At 36.0% G+C, this 27725-nt stretch overlaps 1 protein-coding gene across 2 annotated transcripts in view; it reads left to right on the top strand.

The window, feature by feature from the left end:
- si:ch211-1i11.3 (mitogen-activated protein kinase kinase kinase 5) overlaps positions 1 to 27725 on the top strand; it is a 97769-nt gene that overhangs the window by 19990 nt on the left and 50054 nt on the right. The window contains exons 4-15 of one of the 2 annotated variants that reach the window (XM_028819736.2): positions 1283 to 1470; positions 9444 to 9612; positions 11354 to 11460; positions 13352 to 13522; positions 15188 to 15300; positions 15998 to 16157; positions 20269 to 20419; positions 24729 to 24839; positions 25556 to 25605; positions 26175 to 26270; positions 26359 to 26443; positions 27424 to 27557. In XM_028819736.2, coding sequence (XP_028675569.2) covers positions 1283 to 1470; positions 9444 to 9612; positions 11354 to 11460; positions 13352 to 13522; positions 15188 to 15300; positions 15998 to 16157; positions 20269 to 20419; positions 24729 to 24839; positions 25556 to 25605; positions 26175 to 26270; positions 26359 to 26443; positions 27424 to 27557 — 1535 coding nt within the window. Of the gene's footprint in view, positions 1 to 1282; positions 1471 to 9443; positions 9613 to 11353; positions 11461 to 13351; positions 13523 to 15187; positions 15301 to 15997; positions 16158 to 20268; positions 20420 to 24728; positions 24840 to 25552; positions 25606 to 26174; positions 26271 to 26358; positions 26444 to 27423; positions 27558 to 27725 lie in introns of both variants that reach the window. The other variant, XM_028819735.2, reaches the window with a different exon arrangement.

Below are 27725 nucleotides of genomic sequence, written 5' to 3'. Positions count from 1 at the left end.
AACCATCTGTGGGCAATTTATATTTTTATAAAGTAATGAGGAGCAGCATTCATTTTTTCAGAACTTGTAATATTTATTTACATTTTTTAAAAGTAATTTCCATATTTAAATCCCGTTTCACTGGCACATTTTAGTTATTCACAAAGGTTAGGCTTACGGTTCACAAAATATCACAGATCCTGAATTACTGTTGCTAATAAGGCTTCACACAGAACTTTGTAATGTAATTTAAATACTGATCTAAAATGACCTAATTAACAGGAGTGAATATTGCATTTTGAATGTCGGCACCATGGGTGATAAACGGATCTAACACACGAGTATGAGAATGTGTTGTATAGTTCTTTTGTAATTTTAGACCTCCAGAGCATGGAATGTGGCATCAGAATAAGAACCTTGGATATCCCCAATTATTGATATAGTGCTGTACAGTCATGTTTTACTGCTTTCATGGATTTGAGATTGCAATGTATGCTATTACAAGAATTCCTGGATGAAGGAGTGCAGCCATTTATGACATAAAGTACATTTTAATCAGTTTATGAATCTGTGTATTGTTTTATTATTTGTACATATGAGAGGTAATGTTTTCTGTTGTGGTATTGTATTTGTAAATTTTTCTAAGTGTAGTGATTTTATTATCAGTGAAGTATATGAGTTAGCTGAATTTGTGAAACAAATCACAGATTAAAAACAGTTTGTGAGGATTTTTGTTTTCACATTTGCATGAATATTAAAGTCCCTGATCAAGATCAGAATTCATGCCAAACATGGTACAATGTTGGTAAATATGAATGAATGTGGCATGAGGGATCTGTAAATAAAAATATAATTAATTGGGTTAGAGCTTTTAGTTTTCAGACCTGAAAGAGTATACTGTCATGTAAACAGTATAAATGATTGTATAACCACCACTTTGACCAGCTGTGGATGATATGTGAAAAGATTAAAACAAGCGAGACCCCAACATAAGGGAATGTTGTCTAAATCTGCAAGGCAAGTTACATGAGAAATCAAAATTCCTGTGGAAAATCTGCTTTTAAGCTGTAATTATTGTCAAAAATTTGTGTTTATAGTTGGTTTTGAGTTAGTAGAACAGAGTAATATTTCAAGTACCTCTTTAATGGCAGTTTATACTTGAAGGTGAGAGACCAATTCAAAACCAGTACAAACTACAAACCCTTTGTGGTAAATTCATATTGCTAACTGGTTTTGATTGGTTAGTTAATGTAATACAAATGTGCAATTATCGTTTTATTTATTTTCTTTTATTTTTTCAAAGGAGCAGTGTGGTACCTACACATTCATTCCTTACATAATATCTCCTCAAGGAAAGGTCCTTGCCTGTGAAGCAGGGATGGTGAAATGTTTACCAGATCTTTGCCAACCTGGCTTTAATCTGGATCCTCTGTTCACGTCGCTTTCTGAACGCCTCATTAAACATTTGGGTGATATCCATATTCATTCCTGGTGAGTAGAAATGAGACTTGGTTTATATTTTACTTGCTAGTGCAAGGGTGCACAACACCTTGTATTTTGGCTTTCTATATAAAGCTTAATTAGTTTTGGAACTTGGAGGGCAAATGTTGTAAAGCATTTTGCAAAATTATCTATAAAAATACTAAATACTTTTGATATCTAAAATAATATAGTGGGTTGGATAATGGATGGATAGTAGTTATTCTGGAATGATTTTTTTTTTTTGTTCCCTGTTTTGCTTTCAGACAAACTATGTAAAATTTTCTGTTTGCTCATATTAATAAGTTAACATGCATCCAGAATGTTAATAAAGATATCATCAGTTTACCATTTGTGCATACAGTCTCTGGATGTGCTAGTGACCTGTGTATGAATTTTTATGAATATTGCACAGTGGTTAGTAGTGCTGCCTTGTGAATCCAATATCCTGGATTTCCATCCTGCACATAGATGTTGACTGTGGACAGTTTGCATGTTTTTTTCCTTTTCTGAATTGGCTTTTCTCTGTGTTCTCCAGTTTTCCTCACACATCTCTAATGATGTGTAGGTTAGATTTTAATGACCTTGTATAGGCCCTGTGTTAGCCTGTCTGTCCACTATCCTCAATTAAGTTAACTGGGTTTGAGATAGAGCTTTATTTGTCCATAGAGGGGAAATTTGGCTTTTTACAGAAGCTCTTTAAATCGATACACACATAAATAGTTAAATAAACAAATACACATATATATGTGTAATATGTAATACATCTATCTCCTATATCTCTCTATTATAAAAAAAATCTTGGAAGGAGACTAAACGTGATTTTCTCGGAGAAATACTTACACGTCCTTGTGAGACTAGGACTTTTAACATGAGATTCTTTCAAGTCACGCCATACTTACAACCTTTGGAAGCAAGTCCCGCGAGACGGTGACTTTTGCCATTGGATTCTTTCAAGTCACGCCGTACTTACGACTATTTTCAAACAAGACCACAGTCCTCTAACCTCAGTCGTGTAAATGCTTTTGGCAGACACACTTCCTGTGCTCTCAGCTCTTCTAAATTTTATCAGGACAATAATTTTATACATTCTAGATGACACGTCAATGACTAAAAGAACAAAGAGCATGGACAAACATTTCAAAAAGTAGTTTTACTTATTAGAGAGAAAAATGATATTCACTCGCAGGCAGTTATACGTTGCGTTGTCACGATGCAAGTTCAAACACGGAATCAAAATTCAATGCGATCTTGAAGAAAATTTAATTCCAAATATTGTTTTTATTAAAGTTTTAAAGTAAAATTGAAAGTAATGCATATGTAACAATTCTCATGAAAATAACAATCTTTTTAAATTGTATATCCAGTTAATCTAACCCCGGGGTGGGCAAGCAAAGCGAGCAGGTATGTGTGTATGTATATAATACGTCTGTCTGTTTGTATGTCTGTCCGCTTTTCTTGACAGAACTACTTAACGGATTTAGATTGGGATTTTTCTATAATTTGCTTGAACATTCCGGTTGATTTTGCAGCTTCTGTCATCATGCAAGAATCCTAGTTCGCTTGCAGGAGCGATACATTTGCGAGAATCCGAGAGAGATGCCAAAGGGAGGGGGGCAGGGCCCTCCTCACTCACGCATCAGCCTCGGGGCATACCTTACATCTATCTGCTTAGCTAGTGAACAAGAGAAATACTTAACGGATTTAGATTGGGTTTTTTCCTAGAATTTGCTTGAACATTCCGGTTGATTTTGCGACTTCTCTCACCCCGCTAAGAATCTTAGTTCATTTGCAGAAGCAATATATTCACGCTAATCCGAAACGGATAATGCAGGCCCTTGGGGGTTAAGCATGACGTCAGGAGTGGGGAGTTGGTATACCTCTCCGTTTTGGAGTGTAACTTGCTTCCACTTAGCTAGCAATACCCATTTGATTATTGATTTTTAAAGTTTGTCCTGTTTCACTACTGCGTGGGTGGACCTGTGGGGGACGGCTATTATATGTGTGTGTGTGTGTGTATCCAAGTATGTAAATTCATTTGGTGTACCACTCAATTCTAGAAGATATGTAGTTTTATAAGCTAGCAAAATGAAAGGTTTGATACAATCTTAATTGTTTCCATGGCCAGATTAAGGTGGGTGCTATTGATGCTGCAGCATTAGGCCCATTCCTGAAATAGGCCCAGATGAAAACAGACGAGAATTTTCCGGAAGCTGAACAGTTTTCCTTTGCTATATTAATCTCAAAATAATTCTTAGAATGAAATTTGGAGTCTGACTTTCGGACGCCTAGACACAGCGTTACTTATTATACAGTTACTATTGTTCTTTGCGCTGTGATGTAACTATAACGTCATTGTGTTTATTGTTAACCGAAGATTTCAAGTTAATGCTATCAATTTTACGTTAAACAGTTTACTTAGTAATTTAGCTCGAGAAACGGCAATATAAGTAAGCAGCACTAGCGCAGTAGTTAGGGTGACAATATGCCTAGGTTAAGTTGATCTGGTTTAGCCTTTTCTGCATTAAGTGCACTTTTCAGACAATTGCTATTGAATGTTGATGTTACATAGTTTGATGTTAATCTCGAGTTGTTATGATACTACTTTGTTATTATTATTCATGTTCAATAAAGGCTGGCTGGTTCCGTCGCAAGCAATTAAGGCTCCTTGGTCAGTCTGAGTGCGCATGTACAGTGAGTGTCGAATGCACATGCACCAATGCCAAGAAAAAAAATAGGCCTTTTTTGCGCTGCAGCATCAGGCCCAATTTCGTCATAATTCGGCCCTGATTATTTCTGGATAGTTAAGTGGTATCCAAAAATGAGGTGCATTATGTACTGCACCCTGAGCTCTGAATGTCTTGGTCTTGCTTTTGTGTCACAGTAATTTTCTAGAATTCTTTTAAGGTTAGAAGAGAAGCAGAGGGGTTATATATGTTTTTTAGGAAAAGCACACACCTACTACCAGCAATAAGCACAGAGAATTTGTGTGTATTTATTGCAATAAAGACAGCACTTATTTAAATATATATTAATGAACTGAATAATGGTTTCTGTAATATTTAGCTACACTGATTGAATGAATCCTAAAGGATTATAAAATGTCACAATGTGAAGTAAAGTGCTCCAAATTGCCTTTCACTCTGTGTGTTAGCAGCAGGTCACCATTCTTTCACATATCATCATATAATTTTATAAAAGAGTAAAGTGTATTTTGTCATTTAAAGTATATGCCCTTGGGTTGATAATTGATCAAAAATTATGCTGAAAACGGCATAGTTCTTCATGGATTGGATTGCAGTGGTATCTGTCATGAACAGTTGTCATTTGGACAAACACCCTTATTGGGGTGTGTTTGTGTTAAGACTGACAGAAGTTCATTGCTTCTCTAGGTAGTGTGGCCTTCACAAGCACAGCCAGAAATTGAATAGAACGCTCTGCTTATTTTACTTTTATCAATGTTGTTCACATGTACAAAACTAAGTAGTTGTTGCATTAAGGTATATGTATGTAAGCACAAAAAATTTGGATAAAATACATGTTATGTGCTCCACCAATCCAAACCACAAAGCATATTACATGAGTCTCTGATTTGTGTATCTTGGGGTCTAGCCTACTGTCGCAACAACAAGACGTATCGAAATATTTTCCCTGCCCTCTCTGTCAACGTTAATCTGTCTGTTGCATGTGTCATCATCTCCTATTTCATGAGCCATTGTTTTTAGAACATTTATCCTGCTTTCTGCTGAGAGTGTTGCATGCTACTAGGAGTGTTCTTTAACTTCTGGAATTACTACTGGGTGCAACTGAATGTGCATTTCAAAACTTTTTAAGAGTCAGTCTGCTGTTTTGCCTTTTATGCCGCAAACATATTCACCCATTATATAGTGACTTCATTATCCTGTCTGTACTCTTTGGTATGCATTTTTTAGTTCTGTAGAAGAGGTTGTTTAAGCTCCCTGTGCTTTTTTCTATACACAATTCATTATAGTAGCAAATAAGATAATAATTTGTAAATAAGATGCAAGTCTTTCTTCTAGATATGCACACTTACAGTATTTGCCTGCTATTGCACAGATTTGCACCACAGAAAACAAATTTAACTTTTTAGAAGACATCCCTTTTGGAAGCTTTTTCTTATCAGCCATCCTTTTTTAAAACTGCTTGAGTTTATCCTGCTGAGTCTTTCTTCTAGACTTTGGCTTGCCTGCTCTAAATTTCTCACCCTTCTCTCAAAGCCCAAGTCCAAGGTGGAACATTTTGAAAGTGATTTAAATATTTGAAGCTAGCTGGTAAATGAACAAGTTATGAAATACTGTACTGTATCCCAACTGATTTCAACTTTGAGGTAGTGTATAAAAATAGTAGATTACTATAAAGTGTTTTGGTTTTCATTTTTCTAACCAAAGGCTTCTGTTGTGGATTGAAGATCTGAATGACTTGGTTTGAGTGTGTGTACATTGTGCTGTCAAAGTGCCCTTTCTTCAGTGGTATAATTATGAGTCTGAGACGAGTATTATTAGGGATTACAGAAAATGGGACCATGGAATGAGATTGCTGTGTTGTTTGTTTTGATGTTTTGTATGATAGCATCACACCCTGGTCTCGTTGCAAAGCCTTTTATCCTATGTCAATGTTGTTTTGCTACTTGGCTGCCGTGATTTTTTTTTTTTTTTTTTGAATGTGTATTTTTAAAGTATTAAATGACAGGTTAAAAAAAAAAGCAGTATGTGCATGACAAGGCTGCACTATTTTGTTTAAATGATGGTTTTATTTTTTTGTTCGTAATTTTTGTGTCAACCTTTTTAATGTCATTACCAAGGAGGTGAGAGCTATTTCATTTAATCATGTCAGTTAATTAAAGTCAATGTAGGACTACTAAAATCTAACGCTTAGGATGTCTGATGTTCTGGCATTTTTGTTCTGGTGTGCTTCTTTTACTTTTTGGTGTTTTCTTTCCTGTTCCGTGGCTTTGCACCAGTCTATCCCACAAGAAAACACTATTTTCCTAGTATTCTAGTTGATGTTTTTCTTTTTTGTGCTCTGCTAACTACTGGTGGCCAGCCGTTAATACACTATGTCCAAATTACAAAGGCCTTCTGAAGCATCTCCTTTCATTCTGAGAGCTAATGAGAACTCCCACACACATGCACGCTAAGGACTGCGTCTAAGCACTACAAGCAGAGTTCTTGTTGGTGACATTGATTGAGTTGTCTCTTACTCAACCCCCACCGTTTTGCATAGCACTGTTGCTGCATTCCAACCATGCACAGTGAAAATTCTGCCAACAACAGCAAATGACTTGCCATGGAATCAATCGCGCCACAGTCCGTCCCTTTCTTGACATTTACACTGTGGTAACTGCTGGTAACCAGCCACAAACCAGCAATGTCTGGATTACAGAGGTTCTTAGGAGTAGCTCCATTATGCCATGTGCTAATAGAAAAACTCCTACAGTTGCGTGTGCAGGAACTTTCTCAATGCACTTGCAAGAAGAGTTCTTCTTAGTGGCATCAGCTGAGCTACAGTATGTATTACTCTATCCCCAAATTTTTTGTGTACCACTGCTACCAAATACTGCCATATATAGTTGTCAGCAAAGCCTTGACATCTACAGTCAGCACTAAATAATCTGATGTAACAACCCATAAAATATATATATTTCTGCTTCTAAAACAGTCCTTCAATAATGCAGTAATCCACCATGCATGTACATAAAGATTGTGCTAAAATACGAAGCAATTGTAAATTGAGCAGTTTATAGTCTCTGTTATTAAGATTGGATGAAGGAAACCTCTGGTCTGTCTGGTGGAGGCTATAGTTGGTTTTTTAAATACCTCATGCTGGTTTTATGCAGTATATGGGGCCATACGGTGTACCAGCAAACCACAAGCTCAAGGTTTGCTTTATTGGTTGCAAATCGGAAATCAATGGAAAGATAAAAATTACTCCTATAGGGGGAAAAATGGCAGATTTTTACATTAATAATCTATGGCTGTCTTTGCATCAAGGAACACCTCATTTGCAAACCAAATGCCACAATTAAATGTTATGGATATTCTCCTCTTGGGCTAAAAACGTGAAGAACAACTTCTAATGACAGCCTGTACCCTTCCTACAGTCCGTTTGTTATGTATGTTACTGCTGTCATGAATTGAGTGGCCTCTAGTCAGGCTTAAAACTATTTTCTCTTTTTTATGTGAAAAATCTAATATCTATCAATGTACCTTAATACTAAATATTTGAGATTCAGTATCTATAGATTTTTTTTCATATATTTATTCATCACCCTTATTCAGTTTAATTTTAAGGTCACGGGGAGCAGCAACCTATTATGTGCTATGAGGCCATGGCGGCATTTCATGATTAAGCTAACTACAAATCTCAATATAGTACATGTGTGACAGAGTTGGTGGAGAGATACATTTGACTCCAGAGGCAAGAAAATTCTGCAGAATCTAGGAAATAAAAGTTGTTACAGACGGCACTTATCAGCTCCCTTTGTAATGTAAGATCTCTCTAACTATCTGGTCTTAAACGTGATTATCAAAGGTATCCTTTTTCCTCAGACTATCAACAGCTTTTGACATCCTAACGTTGAATGCAATGCCAGCCATAGTATACATGCAAGTAGCGATGTGTTTTTTTTTTTTTTTTTCTCTTTCTCTTTTTATTCCACTTCCATAAAAAATGTGTGTCTTATACGGACCTTCACATAGAACTGGAATTGACTATCATGTACTTAAATCCCATTTTAAGTATGTAAATTACACCACTTCCTAAAGTAACCGGAATACCAGCATCATCCTGACAATCGACTGAAATTTATTTATTTTTTTTGTTTAAAAAAAGATATGTTGGTGGGTAGCAATGCCTGAGTTATGCCTTAGGCCGATTTTATACTTCATGCGTCGCAACGTGTGCTCCAGCAGACGCTACTGCTATGAAAGCGTAGTGATTAACAACTGGGTTTACAATGGTCTACTTTAATGATAAAGTAAACTAAGAGGTTAAAGTGGACATTTTGAGATTAAAACCAAAAATATCCAGTTTAATCACAGAATGCACCTTTTCACCACATCCTTAATTTTTTTTTCTGTGTGGCTCAAATATGCTGCTATGCATTCTGATGCTGTTGTGAAGGTGCAAAAAAAAAAAAAATGGCACAGAAGATATGTGAGACCTTAAAAATGTATTGTGTCATTATGTTGGGGAGTATGCAACACTTGAATTTAAAAGCACCACGAATGCATTTGTATGTCAGCATTTTACTGCACACATCGAACCATTCATCAAACATCGAGGCATGCACGTCGATCCTGGAGGATCCTCAAAGCAGCTTTCTGTCACATGTAGATAGTAAATAGAGACGCTGACTTCACATTCCGACTCTTTTCACACTGTGCCCCCTGACTTTTTGCTGGTACTACAACTCGTGCACGTGTGACGTTAATTTCTGAGGACGCGCTCGTAGGACGTGTCAAACGAATGTGTGGCAGCCATGATGCATAAGCGTTCTGAGCGTGAAATATAAACGAGCCCTTAGACCCTTTTACATAAAGATTCCTTGGAGATAGAATTAACACTATTCATTTCAGACATTTAAGAGAAATAGCAGAAAATACATTTTTGTATCATCTTTGGAAAACAAATTAGTTCTGTCTTAAACAAAACTATTTAAATAGACATGTATCTGCCTAGTCAATGTAAAAGGTTTCTAACTGTATTGGCTATTAAAAAATACCATTTTGTTGTTTCTTTTTCCTTATTTACAAAACCATGCTCAGATAAATTATTAAATGTTCTCTTTTTTGTAAAACAATTTTTTAGAAATAGTGATATACAAAATTTAATTTCTTTTACCTTATATTTACTTTCTATATAGCCAATTCAGACCAGCAGGTGACAAGCAAAAATATACTGCAGTAAGGAACATTTTGGTCTCTGCATATTACTAAACTGCTCTTTGTCCATTACCTTCACAGTGAATATTTCCGGGAAATGATCCAAAATGATATCCGCAGTGCCAGGGAAAGGTACAGTGGAGTGGAACTTAGTAGAGAGCTGGCAAAAATACAGCAGCGACTAGATACGGTGGAGCTTCTAAGTCCTGACATAGTTATGAACTTGTTGTTGTCCTATAGAGATGTGCAGGTACGTGTCTGGAATAGTTTTAACAGAGAAATATTATTTATATTTGAAATACATGCTGAAATTCACATGTAACAAATCATAAATAAATAAGTAACTAATTTTTTGTTCCTATCATTTTCTGTTTTGATGTGGCCATTTCATAGGGCTATAACCGATATGGGTTGACAAGTGTTCATTACTCAATAAGAAACTAAGTAGTGAAAACACAATTCTATCTGATAGCTTGATAATTTGCACCACCATTGGAGAATCATAGTTGACTGGTGATCACAGATTCCCCTATTTGTAAGCTAAACTTTGCAGTTCCAAACTGTAAAAACTAGCATCTGGTTAAATGTCTTGCTTGGTGTAATGTCTAGGTAGGTGTAAAAGCAATTTAAAGAAGAAATGAGCCATTAAAAAGTATTATGCACTTCCCTTCAAATCATAATTAGTTTTCCATTCAGTCTTAATTTTTCCTAGCTACATGTCTTCTGTCTAGATTTGTTTCTGTAGTGGAGTTTTGAATCGAAAAAGAAGAGAGAGCCTGGGGCTTTTACAATCAAAACTTTTGTCTTTCATACATACCATTATTTCTGCTCCTGGATGCATCTTAACAGTTAAAAAAAAAAAAAAAGGTCTTTGTTGGGTCACCAACAAGTAGGAACATGAAGCAATACCTGAAACTTGTGTTTGTGGGATTCCTTAAATGGCTAATTTCTGATTATTTGCCCTTTGTTTATAGACTCCTGTTTTTTCCAATTGGGAGAACCTAATGTCTGTTGAAGTGGGTCTCTTTAATTGTTTTGCTATTGTATAACTTATGTCACTTTTTAAATCCTGGGTTGGCAAGCATTTTCTTTGCCTGAGTGTTAGAACTTCACTGTTCATTTTTTCATCTTATCCTTTGTTACTCTTTAATACATTACTATATTTTGCATTTAAATGTGTCTGTATTTTTAATTGTATAATTTGATTTATATCTCCTGGATCACATTTCTGTTTTGAGCTAAATTTATACTGTTTATCATATTGAGCAGCATGGTGATGCAGTGGTCATCACTTCATCTTCATAACTCCAGGGTCTTGGGTTGAAATTCTTTCCTTTTTCATTGCCTCCATGAATTTCACATACTCTCCTTATGCTTATGGGGTTCTCTTCCTGGTTACTATAGTTTTTCTCTCATGTCTCAAGGACTTGCTTGTTATATTAACTGCTGACTCTCAATTGACCCAAAGAGATGCTGTATGCATGCTTGTGGCTTGTGATGGACCTCTGCCATTTACTGCCTGCATGGGCTGTGGCTCTTATAACCTTTTACTGTTATAACTGGTTTGTTTCTTTGTCTGCCTTGGTGTATATTATGTATTCTCAACATACGTTCATACATTTAACTTATGGGGCTCCGTTGTTCTTCTAAATTACAAGGAATTTATGTCAATTTAGTTTTTTATTCCAAATGACCCTGGTATGAATGATTTAGGATGTGTTGCTGAATGCTAGAATGGTGAAGCATTATGTATAAGCAGTGTGGTTTATACTTGAATTTTTAAGCACTTAGCCAAATAACCATGTTTTTTTCCTACCTAGTTGACATAGATGTTTTTTTCTCACCGTTATCGTATGTCATTAAGAAGTAAAATGCTGAATAAACTGAACATGGTTGATTCTAACTCAGATTAGCTAAGATGAACAGTTCCAACAAAGTTTTTTCTTCTTCTATTAAAGTCATGAAGCATGTATCTTGAATTTTTTTAATAGGATTATGATGCCATTATAAATTTGGTTGAGATGCTACAAGATCTTCCAACTTCTGATGTGGCTGAACTGCACAATGTTAAGTTTCAGTATGCCTTTGCATTAAATAGGTGAGTTTTGCTTATCCACATATTGTTTGAGTTCATTTCTTCTATTTTTAAAGTTAATCATTCTCAATTTGTCATGCCATTAACCTGATAAAGCATATTGTATGGCCCATCCTTTAGAAAGAAACACTTTCAGTTGAAATCAGGAAAGAGAATATATTGTAGTATTGGCACTAAACCACAAACAAGGCTTTTGAAAGATTCTTTACTCCTTCACACAAATTTTACAGGAACATTAGCACACAGCACTAGGTCAGGTTTTTTTGTGTGGTAAACTCCATTCCCAGTGTTTCCCCGGAATGTACAGGAGAGTCCCTGAGAAGGAAGAAAGCATTGTCCATCCAAACTTGGAGCTGTCTTCCCTTATTCCAGCATGATTTTGATATTGTTCTATGGGCCATATCTGGTTACAGATGGTGCATAGGGTCCTTAGAGTTATCGGCTTTTTTGCTGTCTTTCTCTCCGGTCTCCCCTGTGGTCTTGTGGGCTTTGGAGTTGGTTTAGGGTCTGGGGATGTGATTCTTGATCCTTGTCCTCCAGGCTCCCCTGGCTCTATAGGCTTTGAGTTAGGTTTTGGGAATTAGCTTCCTCGCCTCTAAGTTCCAGGGGCTTATCAACTTTTTTGCTGTCTTTCTCCAGCCTCCCCTGGACAATTTTATCCACAGGTTATTAGGCAATAAACCAGTCACTCCTGCTGACAACTGTGTGACTGTTTATTGGGTACATTATCTGTATTGCATTTAATATGTGCTATTGCATTCATTTTTGTTATCATCACACTACTGTCACTAGTCTGTCGGAGGCATGCAAATAAGAATTTTGTTGTACTGTGTACACATTATAATAAATTTGAACTTGAATTTGAGCATAGCATCCAGGAAATCAACATGTTCTGTTGTATACGTGAAACTTGATACAGAGCAGGGGTTACCAGGCAAACGGTGCCCCATAGTCAGTCCAAAAATAAGCACATACCACATCATTTGTGACATTTTGGTTCTAGGAAAGCTAAAGTGGCTGCAGATTTTTGTTTCACATAGTTTCATAATTAGAAGTTGGTTACAGCTGCTAAAGATGCACACTTTTGTTGTAAATTTAGTTCACAAACTTGTTAAGATTCAGAGAGTTAATTCCTTCTTTTAAGTTTGAACAACTTCATATATATTCTTTTCATTTATTGTCTGTTTTGCCTGCATTTTTATCACTGTTTAATTAAATATGCTGGTGCTGGAGTATGTGAATTTCACCTTGGGATTAATTATCTATCTAATCTATCTCCATCGGATTGTTAACACTAAAATTTGAATAACACAGAGACTAACAGTTAACCATTTAACTTTTCACTTGTTTGTGCTCAACATAAAGTGTCTTATTTCAATAAAATATTTGGCAAAAAATAGAAACAGAATATGTGAGAAACTTGAAAGTACTTACCTATTCCAGTTCCTAGAACATTTTGGTGATGATCTCAACAAGAGAAAATTCATATGTCAGAAGGACAGACCTAAGAAGCTGTAGAATTAAACTAACAGTAATGGTGTTCTACTAATTAAGAAACTGACTGCAGCAAGTGTGCAGCCGCTACTGCTCTCCAGGAGTAAAGCGCAACACCATGCAGTATTACTGCTGCACTTTTCAAACACAGATGCAGTCCTGCTAATTTGAAAACTGGAAATAAAAAATATGGTATCCAGTGGACAGCAGAAAATGCAATGTCTGCTGTTAATTTCACTTTTACACAAATGAAAAGCTTTTGAGAAAATTTATTTCAACCCATAAATGTGAATAGATAAAGGAGAAATTGTTAGGTGCCCACTATTGAAATAATTAATAGTCTGTTCTTTACCATCAATCGGAAATCTCTGATGTTTTTTAACTTTTTTTTTTCTCCCAGGAGGAATCAATCTGGAGACAGAATGAGAGCTTTGAATGTCATTCTGTCTGTGGTGGAAAATGGGGAGCAAATTGCATCTGACCTGTATTGCCTGTGTGGACGAATTTATAAAGACATGTTTATCAGCTCTGGGTTTATAGACTATGAAAGCAGGGACAAAGCCTGTCACTGGTAAATTCAATTTTATTAACTTTTAAAATATGGTTTTGACTGCAAAAGCAAAAAATACGTGCGTGATGCTTTATTTTTATGAAAAAATTATCTTATGGATTTCAGTGGAAACAGACATTTTGATATCCTTAGAAAATGTTGTTTTAAAGTGTTATGCTTGACTGGCACTCAGTAGTCTTATGAGCTGATTAGGTCTTGCATGAATTCCAATTATTCATCTTCGAGTTTTAAGTGCAGATACTAATACTTCTTGGAATTTCATAAAATATTTTTTTATGTATTTTGGATTTTAAAAGAAAGACTAATGAATTTTGATGTCAAAGCTTAAGGTTTGACTTTAACAGGCTGTTGCACTTTGGATATATTTTGATTACATTTTCACCATATACTGAACTGATGTTGTGAATATGGAGAAAGTCTTGGGCTCTAAACATTTATTTAGTAATTGAATATCCAGTCAGTGTACCTAGCATACCCTGATAACAGCAGAGGATTTATTACGAGCTTGTAATAAAAGGATGTAGGTTTATTTACATTGATTGTTTGTTTATTATGAAGGTAAAATGTATAGTTTAAAAATCTTGTTGCGGATATATTATTTTTTCTTGTACAGTATGTTTGAATGCATTTTATTAAGCAAAAGATTTTATATTGTGTGTTTAAAATTCTTTTGATCACTAGTGCTTTAAATAGAGTACAATTTAGTGTCTCGTTTTCTAAGGTGTAGTTTATTAAGCACCTTGTGATTGTGTGCTGTATGAAGAGGCTCTATATTAATCTCCTTAACGTTAGACCTGAGCATCACTCTGGCAACTGTATAGACATAACTTGTGTAAGCATTAGACCCGAGGATAATTCGGGCTGTAAATGCTAACAGCTTTAGTCCCGAGCGTTACTCAGGCAAAGTCTTGTGGCGTGTCTTACATAAGCATCGGGTCCGAGCGTTATGACTTGGCAACAGTGTAGATGCATCTTCTCCTAGCCTCATAATGGCAGCTTGTAAGAAACATTTCTTAGCAGCCCAGGTGCTGCACACTGTTGAAACTGATATGAGCTGTGATGTTGAGGAGCCTCTCATCAGCAGTGATGACGAAGTGAATCTGTCTTCAGGCAGTGAAATTGAAACAGACAATGAAACCAAACGTGATTCTGATGAATCTGAAAATGATGCTTGCATTTGGGCTTCTGTTGACCCTGCTTCAAATAAACCAGCACCACCTTGTTTTGGTTTTGTGGGGTAGTCCGGAATAAAAATAAACATTAACAGCCAAGATCCACTTATTTTCTTGAAGTTATTTCTAGATTGTAACACGATCACAAAAACTGTTGAGATGAACAGTTATGCCAAACAGTGTCAAGTAAATAACTGTACACTTGAGCAGTTTTCTCGTTCAAAGATATACCCCACAAAAAACATATTTTGACAGTATACACAGTATAATTATCATTTCATATTATTTATTTGTGTCACGATTATACTTTTTACACTTGTGCCTTTGTACTTTTGGTGTTTTGCACATTTTACTGTAGAAAGATGACATTTAAAGAAAATGCTTTTTACATGTTGTTTTTTTTTTTTTTTTTTTTTGAGAAAAAAATAATTCTAAGGAGATTAAATAAAAAATGGTAGTTTTTTTTTTTTGACTGACTCCCATCTCGACCTAGGTATGCAACTGCATTTGAAAGTGAGCCTACACTCCACTCGGGAATCAACACAGCTGTCCTCCTAATAGCTGCTGGTCACCAGTTTGAAACTTCAGCAAGATTGCGTAAAATAGGTAAGGCACCGTATGCATAGCATTCTGAGACTGAAGTATACAGGAAGAGAGGTGTGTGTACATAATACTTATTTTACTTTGTTGTAATATTATTTTTTTTTTATTTTAATTTTACGATGTAGTTTATTTATATGCTGTTGGATGTATTGCTATATTGGTACTTATTAAGTAAATAAAGCACTAGATGTGACTTTTAATTTAGAAAGACTGTTTCTAAGCACAGGAGAGATTGACAAAAATGAGTGAGTGAACAAGAGGTAGAATGAGAGTGCTAAACCAAGGGAAACTGATGAATAACACAAGAATAATGTGAGTGAGCAGAAGGGATGGCTAAAGAGAGACACAACAAAAGCAATCATCAGGCAAGTAAAAGAGAAAGCAAAAGACAGATAATACAAGCAAGGTGGATTTGTGGGGAAGATGGTTCCTGTCATTCAGTGAGCCTAGTCCTCCTCCAGTGTTGTGGGACAGTCTTCATTTTGTAAAGTATACAATACTATTAGTGCATTCAGAAAAATCCATTCAACACTGCGTTTTGGGACCTGATGGAAACCTTAACCTTTTCCAGCAGCATCAGGTGAATGTCACATCCAAGCCCTTTGCAGGGCATTTGTTTTTTGCTGGGTACATTCGTGCATGCACCCACAGCCTTGCACACAAATCTAAATTGATCTTGTATGTTTGTTCTTCTTTGCAGGTGTGAGGTTGAGCAGTCTCCTAGGAAGAAAGGGAAGCCTGGAGAAAATGGAATTTTACTGGGATGTTGGCTTCTACCTTGGGGCTAGCATATTGGCAAATGACCACAGTAAAGCAATACAAGCCTCAGAGAAGCTTTATAGATTAAAAGTGCCAGCATGGTAAGCAAGTCTGCACTTTGCAAATTGAAACCCACCTCCTACCCTGCAGCTATGTTACTGCAAGGTCACACCATATGAAATTAATATTTTTTCTTTCATAACTGACTAAATTTTGATCTGTTCTGCAGTTTTAAAAATTTCAACAAATATTGAAGCTCATTTGGTGTTACACATTAATTCCTTATTTAACAAAGCTAAATAAAACATTTTGCAACTTGAGAATATGGATAAGTAGGACTGGTCAAAGAATATTCTTCATCACTAACTCAATTCTAAATATATGCATCCACACAACATTTAATACCTCATTATTAATTAAGAAAAATGCAGTCTTTATAAAACATGTTTTGTGACACATCGTTACAAAGCAAACTGCTAACTGAGCTGTCACATGTGAGCCAGAGCTAATCTCCTGGACCTTGGCTAACATCCATCCATCCATCCATTTTCCAACCCGCTGAATCCGAACACAGGGTCACGGGGGTCTGCTGGAGCCAATCCCAGCCAACACAGGGCACAAGGCAGGGAACCAATCCTGGGCAGGGTGCCAACCCACCGCAGGACACATACAAACACACCCACACACCAAGCACACACTAGGGCCAATTTAGAATCACCAATCCACCTAACCTGCATGTCTTTGGAGTGTGGGAGGAAACCGGAGCGCCCGGAGTAAACCCACGCAGACACAGGGAGAACATGCAAACTCCACGCAGGGCGGACCCGGGAAGCGAACCCAGGTCCCCAGATCTCCTTGGCTAACATACCACCAACAAATACTGAAGGAATGATTAATATCATGCATTCTATCAATTACTGGAATACGTACATTTTTATTATGTAATTGATTTAGTGGGAGCTATATGACCCTGTATATTTCATGCTTGAACAGTTGTGAAAAAGAGATCTATTGTCTTTATACTTTACAGAAATAAAGCAACTTACTATTAGGTTGGATCACCTTAGTTCATTTATTTTCTACATTGGTTTGATAGTAATTAGATGCATCTTTTTAATAAACTGTAGGCATTTGGCTGAAAATGGCTCAGTGCCCTAATTCCATCATACCAATTTGTTGAAACTGAACTTATTCATTTACATAGGCAGAGCACAAAAAAGCAGAAGACCATTCTGATAACAAGAGTTCTTGAATAAAACTTGGATTAGCTTCTTGTCATATAAAACCAAAATGTAAAACTGTAGTTCATTCAGAATTGTCACTTTGAACTCATAAAAACGTAAAAGCAGAAATGATGTAATGACTTGTCAGTGAGGCACACAAATGAGCTTCACATTAACAGATCCGCTGCAATGAAAAACATGTAGTATCTGGGGATTTCCAAAGGCGGCTAAATCTACACACGTAATATGTCTCTCAAAGAGCTGTCTTGTAATGGCCAGTCAGTCTCTCCCTAAATCTAGCTAACAAAACAATATGTAATAAAATCAGATTGACTCCATATCTGCTAGCATTCATAACTCTCCCTAACTGTGTCAGTGACTGTGTAAGAGAACCGTACTGTATTGCCTCATTTTTAATGAAATAAAACCTTCAACAAATAAAGCTGAAAATAAAATCCTCAGCCAGTTATTAAAAGTCACGATTGCACTAAATTTAAGAATGTGTTGCAACTGTTGTCTCATAGTTAACAAGAAGATCATTCATTTCCTGTTCCTAAATTACTGGAAGCAACTAATACAAATGTCAGAAATGGATGTGGGGTGTTAGGGGAAGCTTGTGCTAGTAATGAGTTTTTATCTAGTTTTTTTTCTTGATTTCTAAATTTGAGATGTTTCTTTTTATCAGCAGGAACATGAGGAAATAATGTAAGGAACAGTATTGATTTATGTAACTTGTAGCTGCCCATATATTTTTAAAGCTAAAGTTGTATGGTGTGAAGTCCCAAACATCTCCACTCACCATTGCCCTTTTTAAAATATTGAATGAGATTTACAGATGAAAAGCTGAATTTTTATTGACTTCTTTTTTTGTTTTCTTTTAAACACAGTGAGATGTTTGACTTTTGTGTATTATGCATCTTTTGGATAAATAGTGTCCTAATGCAGTTTATCAAAGGTTGAATACAGATGTTCCCAAAATCTCTACAAAGGGTAAAGAGGAATACATTGCATACCGTTGTGAATTTAAAGCACGTGATACAAGTATGTCCACATTAAACAACAATGTGACTAAAACATTGTATAGTTCCAGCAGTGAAAGCTAATCCTTATTTAAACCTGCCTTTTCTAAAACTTCAGGAGACCCGATTGTGTACTTCCTTAGGAGACTCTGGTCTGTTGATGTATACAGCAAATACTGGAAATGTTTTACAAGCCCTTAGTAGCCATAGTGTTGTTCTTCAAAGTGGACTCCTAGGAAAGCAACCTGAGTTCATAAGACACACAATGGATGAACAGATTTATCACAAAACCCTGCTCCATCACAAAGCTAACCCAGGACAAACTGGAAGCAATTTTGGAAAAGAGAATGGTGGCAAAATTTGTGCCATCATGAAAAATCTGCTCCATCTCCTCCTCTAGGAAGTGTTCTCTTGGAGCACTTTCAGCCACAGGGTCATTCAACCACGGTGTGCTAAATAGCTCCTCTGGGGACCTTTAGTCTCTGTTGCTATCAGGCAATTCCGTGCTTCCCCACCACCAACACCCCAGACTAAATACTTATACTCTTCAATTTGCTATTTCTTCACAGTACACATTTATTAATTTGCTATTTCTTCACAGTACACATTTATTATTTATTTGTGTATCACTCGATTGATTGTATTATTTGTCTTGTGAGTCTGTATCTTTTGTTTTTTATGTTTCTGCTGCAGTATGCATCTGAATTTCTCCTTTTGGGATTAATAAAGTTTATCCTATCAAATCTAAAATATTACTAAATGTTCCCATTGAACAAAAATGCAGCACCAACCAAAAGTTATTTACAGATCATAAAAAACGAAAAGTACAAAATGACATGAATGTTGAGAAAAACAAACACTGTTATCCCTTGCAACTCACGGGGGTTATGGGCATGGGACCCCCACAAACAAGTTTTGGGCTCATGTTTACTGTATATTCTAAGTGTACTGCACTAAACAAGATGCAAAACATTGTGAGAAATGTGAGGTAAAATGATCACTGTGTGTGGTAATCATGTGTGTGAGGTTGGCTGCTGAGACAAAGATGCGTGGCTTCCACTAGACGAAGTGCACAATTCAACAGTTCTTTAGTGAACTGTAACTTTTTACAAAATTTAACTTATTATAATAAAGTTGTGGGTATATTTATGGTAATAAACAACAAAAAGGATTAATGTTATATATAAAAAAACAAACAAAACATTAAGCACAAAATGATTAACAATAAACACAACACAGTGCAGTTTCGCAAATGCAAAGGATGGTGGTATAGTTATGAAATGAAATCCCCAGTGAATAGCCTCTTGAAAGTTTATGTAAAGTGTTTGTCCTACCATGAAGCAAATGTATGTATAGATTTATAGAAGTTGGAAGCAACTTCCAGACAAACGAACAAGATCACACAAAAAAGCAGGCACAAGATAAGAACATAAATCCAAACAAAACTGTAATCCAATGGGTGTAATATAATCCAGTTGTGCAGTGAAGTGTTGAAACAAAAATACACCACCAATTGCCAGCCAGCCAGTTTCTAATGGCTCACTGAACTAGTGCCGTCGTCTTTTACCCAGCAGCCCTCATGGCAACTGCTTGAAGCTGCCCAATGACTTAGTACTTCTGGGGTTTCTAAATTTTTGGTCCATTTAAGTAGCGCTGCTACAGCGTCATCTGCAATTTTTTTGCAATTAGATCACAAAATAATTTACTGTACATTTTATTATTAATAACAAATCCACAAATAGGTGGATCCACAAGTTGTTAACCCATGACTTGCAAGGGCTGACCTTTATTACTTTCTGCTATAAAAATGTTTAAAATGTATAACCTGCACAGACAGGTTACCAGTTTGAACAATGCATTAGGTAACACAAGGAAGAAGCTGGTTTGAAGGTTAGCAAGATAAAGATAAGGATTTTTGGTATCATCATCTTGTTGTGTTTTTTTTTTTTTTTTGGTTACTTACCATACAGGTACCTGGCCTCCTTAACAGAGACGTATTATCTATATAAGCAGTTTGCTAAAGTGCCCCAAGACAATTTCCCCAAACAGGATCTTTTTGAATTTTGGATGAATCTCTTGTTTGAAGCATGCAAGCCTACGCTTACTGAGAAGCCATGGCCGGTAAGGCAAATGTAACAATCTTGTAGTTAGTCAAGAACTATACAGGAATATTTATGAAATTACTCTGTTGGGCGGCATTGTTCTGTATTTTAGGGTTAACATTTGTAATGAGTACTGTACATGTCTATATTTTAATAAAGCTATGCTCAACCGTAAAGCATATTAATAGAGTGCTTTTGTTGCTTCCTTATAAAACTACAGCATACTGCAGGGTGAGCCAAAATGAAGTACCACATTTCTCAAGGTCATTGCGCAAGGTAGAGGCAGCTAAGTGGGTTGGGGTGGGAGTCCTTTGATAGGCGATCCCTTGTAGTTTTCATTCGGCAACACGCCTTGTTCTGATGCACACAGTGCTTTTGCTGTTGAAGCATTCTTCAAAAACAACAAATCCATCATCACTACGCAACATGCCTTCTAAACGCACTTCAGCATTCCTTCTAATGGTGATGTCCCAAATCGGAAAAGAAGTTCATCAATGGGTGGCTAAATTTAGACAGACAGGTACAACATTGAACAGAAACTCTCCAATCCATCCTTGGACTGTACAAATGCCTGAAAACATCCAAGCTGTAAGGGCATCAATTTTGTAGTCTTATAGAAGTTCAGCACACAAACATGCTTCCGCCTTAGGCATTTCCAACACGTCTTTCAGGAGGATTTTGCATGAGGACCTTAATTTCCATCCATACAACATGATGGTAGTGCAAGAACTCACTTAGACAGACTGGGAGAGCCATAGAGAGTTGTGAGCGAACATTCTGCAAACTGTTCATCGAGATGCCATCATCATGTGCAGCGACAAGGCACATTTCCATTTGAATGGTTGCGTAAATATGCAAAACTTTTGCTATTGGGATGAAACCAACCCTCGTGAACTTCATCAGAGACCCCTGCACAGTGAGCGGGTTATGGTTTGGTGCGGCGTGGCAGAATTTGGCATTGTAGGCCCTTACTTTTTTGAGAAGGGGGGAGCAACGATCACCATCACTTCAGAACATTACATTGAAATGCTAGAGAACTTTTTGCGGCCACAACTGGAAGAAATGGGTGTGATGGATGCCTGGTTTCAACAGGATGGAGCGACAGCTCATATGGCGTGGAGATCCATGCAAGTTTTGCGGGAGATGTTGAAGGGGAAGCTGATCTCCCTGTGTAGCGATGTCGGGTGGCCTTCACATTCACCTGATCTCGCTCCGTGCAATGTCTTCTTGTGGGGACTATCTCAAGTCGAAGGTATACACACACCGACCTCAAAAACCTTGAAGCCCTCAAGGACGCTATTCGACACGAAATCGCCACTATTCCCCTTGAAATGTATGAACGAGTCATGTGAGTGTTCAGGAATCATCTCAAAGTGTATCGCTAATGATGGCCACCACCTTGAAGACATCATTATTAAAGCACAATGAAAAAAATCTATTTTGTATACCCTTTCTTGTGTCAGAATATAATCTATTTTATCTTGGTGTTTTTGTAGAATAAACTTTTGAAATGTGGTACTTCTTTTGGGCTCACCCTGTATTAAAATAAGGTCTTCCGTAGCTAAACCCGTGGCAACTTTCCAAATGCTTCCACTTTCTCCCCTGTATGTGTAATTCCTTGCCCTTTTTTTCTAATATAGCAATTTTCTCATAATGTACTTGCAATTCTAGTTATAATGACCATCCTATAATTACCTGGTTAGACCAGACTACAATTTATAATAAATTGGTCCAGTTTTTTTATGAGTTTTAATGATCTGTATTGACATTCAAGGAAATGAATCATTCCTTGTTTGTATTTTTTAAATAGTAACTTGTTTGAGACCTGTACAGGAGTAAATATGAGCATTTCTGAATATAAGCCCAGTAGTAAACTGGATTATCCGCCAGAGTTGCCCTGTGGCAATGTTGATTGGGATTAAGCTTTTGACTCTTTACAGTTCTTCAGATGTGAAAAGGATGAATATATTACAAAAGTAAATATTCTAAAGAATTGGCCTACAGGGTTCAAAACAATCATGGCAGTGAACAACTGTAGATCAACATTTGAGTCTGGCAAACATTTTCATCTGCTTTTGTCATGTTTGACTCAGTACAAAGGGCAATGTAGGAGGTAAATGCTGCACGCCTTTACAAGCTGGGTGTTGAGATCTTTCAAGTTAGCTATGTAAATAATCTTATTGTGTTTAAAGAATAGAGAGTGGTGTTTGTATTATCTGTTTCTAGAACACTGTAAATCAAATTGGACAGCATTTAGTCTGCTTGTAAGCATTATTCTGCAAGTAAATTATCTAATTGCTTTTGTACAGTTGTCATTGTGATTTTGTTTTTGTACTTGTTTAAATAATAATTCAAAATTTGTTTCAAATTATAAAAACCCATCCTGTGCTCAGGACAAGATTAGCAGCCAATTTCTGCCTCTCGACTTCTACTGTGGTCAAACACCATCTTTACTGTGGTGTTCTGGACTACAGGCAAAAAGTTACAGAAGAACTGGTGGTTACTAAACTAAGAAATTAAGAAACACTATGAACTAGTATGAAAAGCATTCTACTCTTTTGAGCTATCTATTAAAAAAAGGAAACAGTGGCAGTATACCAAATAGCCATTTTATTAGGTAATCAACTTATACATCATCAGAGCATGATTTCAACAAACTCTTGAAACTGTCATGAAGAGATGCTTTTTCTTCTCCAGTATACAACCTACAGTTGAAGTAAGAAGTTTACATACACTTAGGCTGAATTCTTTAAAACTCATTTTATAACCCCTTCTCAAATTTTATACTAACAAACTATACATTTGGAATATTGATTAAGACATCTACTTTGTTCAGGGCAACAGTAATAATAATAATAATTCATTACATTTATATAGCGCTTTTCTCAGTACTCAAAGCGCTATCCACACAGGGAGGAACCGGGAAGCGAACCCACAATCTTCCAGTCTCCTTACTGCAAAATTTTTTTCCAACAATTTTCAAGACGGAGTACTTCACTTTTTCTTGACCATATTACAATTCTGGTGGGTCATAAGTTTACGTACAGTTTGTTAACTGTGCCTTTTAAACTGCTTGGAAAATTTCAAGAAATGTCACGCTGTTAGGCAGTTAGACTTATAATTGCATTGTATATTTGATGCAAAATTGATGATATTGGATTGCTAGTTTAAACTGCTAGTTCCACCTGTTCTCATTTCATTGACATCTGGCCAAAAGGTATTCTTTGGTGGACATGTACAAATTTAGGAGTGGAACCCAGAGTCATTGTTATAGATGAAGTTTTTGATAAATTTTTGAGAATCAATAATAACGTGTCTGCAGTGGGTTGGCACCCTGCCCGGGTTTGGTTTCTGCCTTGTGCCCTGTGTTGGCTGGGATTGGCTCCAGCAGACCCCTGTGACCCTGTGTTTGGATTCAGCGGGTTGGAAAATGGATGGATGGATGGTCTTGTCTCTGAGGCAAATTTGCAAAGGGTAACACTGTTTTGAGTACACTAGTCCCAACATAATAAGCACAAACATGTTTTACACAGACATTCTTCTCTAGCATACTCATTGTAGGAGGGTTGCTAAATTAAAACTTAAGCAGCTTTTTTTTTTTTTTTAATGGTGTAACAGTATTCTGTATTTTAATTACCACACTTACATGTATTTTCTTTTATTTAAAAAAAAATCTTAAATGTATAATTCTAGTGGAAAACCTTGACTATACCAGCAGAGAGGCAGTAAAAAAAAAAAATCAGATTCGGCGTCCTTGAGAAGTATGTTAAATCTGAACTTAAAACAACCATCTGATTTTTATATTTATAAATATACTATAAGGTCTTCACATAGTAAATCAGTATTATCAGTGAGCTACTTTCTAATTGATTGAGAACTGCAGTGTCCTTTGTTAATGGAAACTCCCTTCAAGTGAATCTGTTTTTTACTTTAATGCAGTCTACATACATACTGTATATAATACAGTTAACAATTCTGTGTTGCCACTAAATTTTGCCAGCATAATCATTGAGTAACCATTAGTCCTTATAATTTTCCTAATTTAATCTTTGAAGGTTGTACTTTGCTTTTTATTTTGATCCATTTTTATTCTGGCCCATGATTTTAGATCACCTCTAACAAGCCTGCAACAACCGGTAAAGCTGCCAAACCATTTAAAGTCTTTGCTGTAGCTATTGCTACTTTAGTCGTATTGTATTTACCTCATTTATTATTTATCAAGGTATCATAGTTCCTTTGATGTACATTTTTAAATACTAATTACAGATACATAAAAATACATGTAATTATAAGGGTTGCTCGTCTGATAACACGGCATTGATTTGCAGATTCTCATCTTGGAACCAACCAAAATTTTTCAGCCCTCCTACCTCAGTGTTTCTAATGAAGATAAAGAGATTGGAACTGTGAAACTCTGGCACATCTCTTCTCAAGACAAGGTAACTGCCCTCCCAAGGGAAAGAAAACGGTCTTTACCTTTTGAAAGAGTAGAGCACTTTGTTTCCATTTTAAATTTGTGCATTTAAAACTTGAGCATGTACATGTGTGCCTACAGTCTGTGTGTAGTCATGATCTATTAGTATATTTTAAAAGGATGAGAAAGACTGGCTTTAAAATTGGTTTTGTAAAGATGATCTGCACTTTTCCCCCAACATACATAGCAGTAGAGTGTTAGCCATAGATTGATAGAGGAGAAAATAGGGTGAAATGACACCTTTTATTGGCTAACTAAATAGATTACAAATGCAAGTTTTCAAGGCAGCTAAGGCCCCTTCCTTGTTACATCTTGCCTGATGAAGGGGCCTTAGCTTGCATTTGTAATCTATTTATTTAGTTAGCCAATAAAAGGTGTCATTTCATTGTATTTTCCCCCAACATACAGTACATCTTTTTTTTAATATAAAAAAACAATACTGCACAATTATTGTGCACACTATCAGTTACATTGTGTCAGTGAGTGTAAAATTAAAGCAGAAATAAAGTGAGGGTTCTTAAATAATTTTAATACATTTAACAGAGGATATATATATATATAAATGTTGTTTATCCTGTGAAGATCTTTTTATGTTTTTGTGCTTTGGGCATTCATGCTTTTCTGTCTACCTTTTAATTTATTTGTTAAATTTTTCTTTTTGCATTATTTTATTTTCAGCAGAAAGGCACACACAGCTGGACATTCCCTTCATCCTCAATTCGGGGTGTGAGGTAGGAGATAAACTTGCTATGATCTGAAGTTAATCTTTTTCCTTATTTGTCAATTGTTAAACATAGAGATGAACATTTGTTGTTGATTCCCCATTTTAGCTTTATAGAAAAGTTTTAATATTTGCTTAATCAATAATCTAATAGTCTGATTCTTTGTCTTTCTCTTTCTGTCTCTCACAAACACACACTTACATTTCCTGTCTGTTGCTCCTTATTCTTTAGCCATATGTTATTTGTTTGTTCAATTTGGATAAAACAAAGACATTTTGGTCTTGGTAACTTTTATGTCACTCGCAGGTATAAATTGACATTTAATTCTGGTAATTGAGTGCTTCTCAATTAAGGAAAATAATTATTTAAATTTATTTTAGCACAAGGCTGCAACAATATGGGAAAAAAAGTGAATGTGTCTGAATACTTTCTGAAGGCAATATTTACTGCTGCTATTGTGTTCACCCTGTTTTGACTCACTTCATTGCCTTTGAGAAGAACTGTGTATTTATTCAGATTTTCTCTTATGTCATGCATGACTAAAAAGTTATAAATTTACATTTTTCACTCATCCACAGCGTTTCAAAGTATGATGAACGTTGCTGTTTCCTCTATGTGTTGCAAAACTCTGATGACTTCCAACTTTATTTTCCTAGTGAACAGCACTGCAAAAGGTACAGTAGGTGTATTTATACTTTCGTATGTCCAGCTTCAGCGAGAGTGAAAATGCAATATGTTCATTGTCTAACAATTATTTTCTAGGTTCTGCAGCAATGTAAACTCCTTTGTTAAAGACAATGTTTTGTGTTTGGATGATTCGGGGGATTGTTCTGAAGGCATTTTAGAGGTGAGATACTGTCTCTTGTGTAATTAATTTGTAATACACTGGAAACTGAACAATTACTGGCCATTATACATATACTGTAGTTACATGCTTAATTAACCCTGAACATTCAATCAAAAAGGAAGCACTAAATTAAAATGTATTGTTAGATCTACAATTTGTAATGAAAGGGAGAGACACAAGATATAAATTATTTTGTGCCATTTCTTTTTTAAAGTTCTACAGAGAGTAGTAATCTTAAGGTATCCAAAAGACTTGGGTACCCCAATAGAGGGTGGTTTTCAAAGCCAATAAAGAAAGAGATCACGAGTGGACATTTGTAAGCTGCTACAATGCGGAGGTCAGCTATAGTGTATGCACCTTTAGTAATCTATTGCCTTAGGTGCTCTTGGTGGTGCTAATTTTCATAAAGATGGAAGGTAGAAATCATGGAGCCAAATAGCAACATCCCAAGATGACCATTTGAGACAATTGATCTCTCCATTATTAATATGCACTTTGCCTGTGGTTTATTAAATACCATAATAAATAAGAAATCCCATATTTTTTTAGAATGGACAAAAGCCTATGATGCAATTGATTGAAAACTTTCTCATGGCAGGAGAGTTATTGACGCATTCTAGAGATTAAATGTGTCCTACACTGGAGACTTGCTATGCTCCCATTTAATGCACAATAGATGACATTCTAGTGGTTTTGTTTGTAAGTTTATTATTTTCTCATTTGACCTAATTTACCATGACCTGTTCAATTATTTTGAAAAAACATGAGTCTTCCTGAATTGTGCAGTTTATTTGTGTGCATTTTGTCTGTTTTGTGTTTATGTTGAATTACTAATTATTGTAGCAAAGTGCCCTTGTTTTTAATCTATGCTCACCCACCACATCAAATTCAATCCAAAAGACCATATCTAAGATTTTTCACTTAGGTGTGTAAGTCTATATTTTAAGTGGAATTAATTTCAGATATTTTTTTATTTGCAGTATGACTATGAGTACACAGACAGTGGTGATAAAGTGGTCTTGGGTAAAGGAACATATGGAGTAGTATATGCTGGTCGAGATCTGAGTAAACAAGTCCGCATTGCGATCAAAGAGATTCCTGAAAAAGACAGCCGGTAAAGAAGAATACGTTTTTAAATTGCGAAACTTTGATACTGATGACTATTGCTGGGAATTTGTGGCTTGTTTTTATTTGGGACAGTATTATTTTCAAATACATCATGTGGTGTATTTTTATAAAGTATAGTTAATATTACACAGTTATCATTTTTAATTCTATCCTT

Source organism: Erpetoichthys calabaricus, chromosome 14 (assembly GCF_900747795.2).
Source record: "Erpetoichthys calabaricus chromosome 14, fErpCal1.3, whole genome shotgun sequence".
Taxonomy (NCBI): Eukaryota; Metazoa; Chordata; class Cladistia; order Polypteriformes; family Polypteridae; genus Erpetoichthys; species Erpetoichthys calabaricus.
The sequence above is the reverse complement of the archived record's forward strand: the minus strand, read 5'-3'. Positions and strand labels throughout refer to the sequence as shown.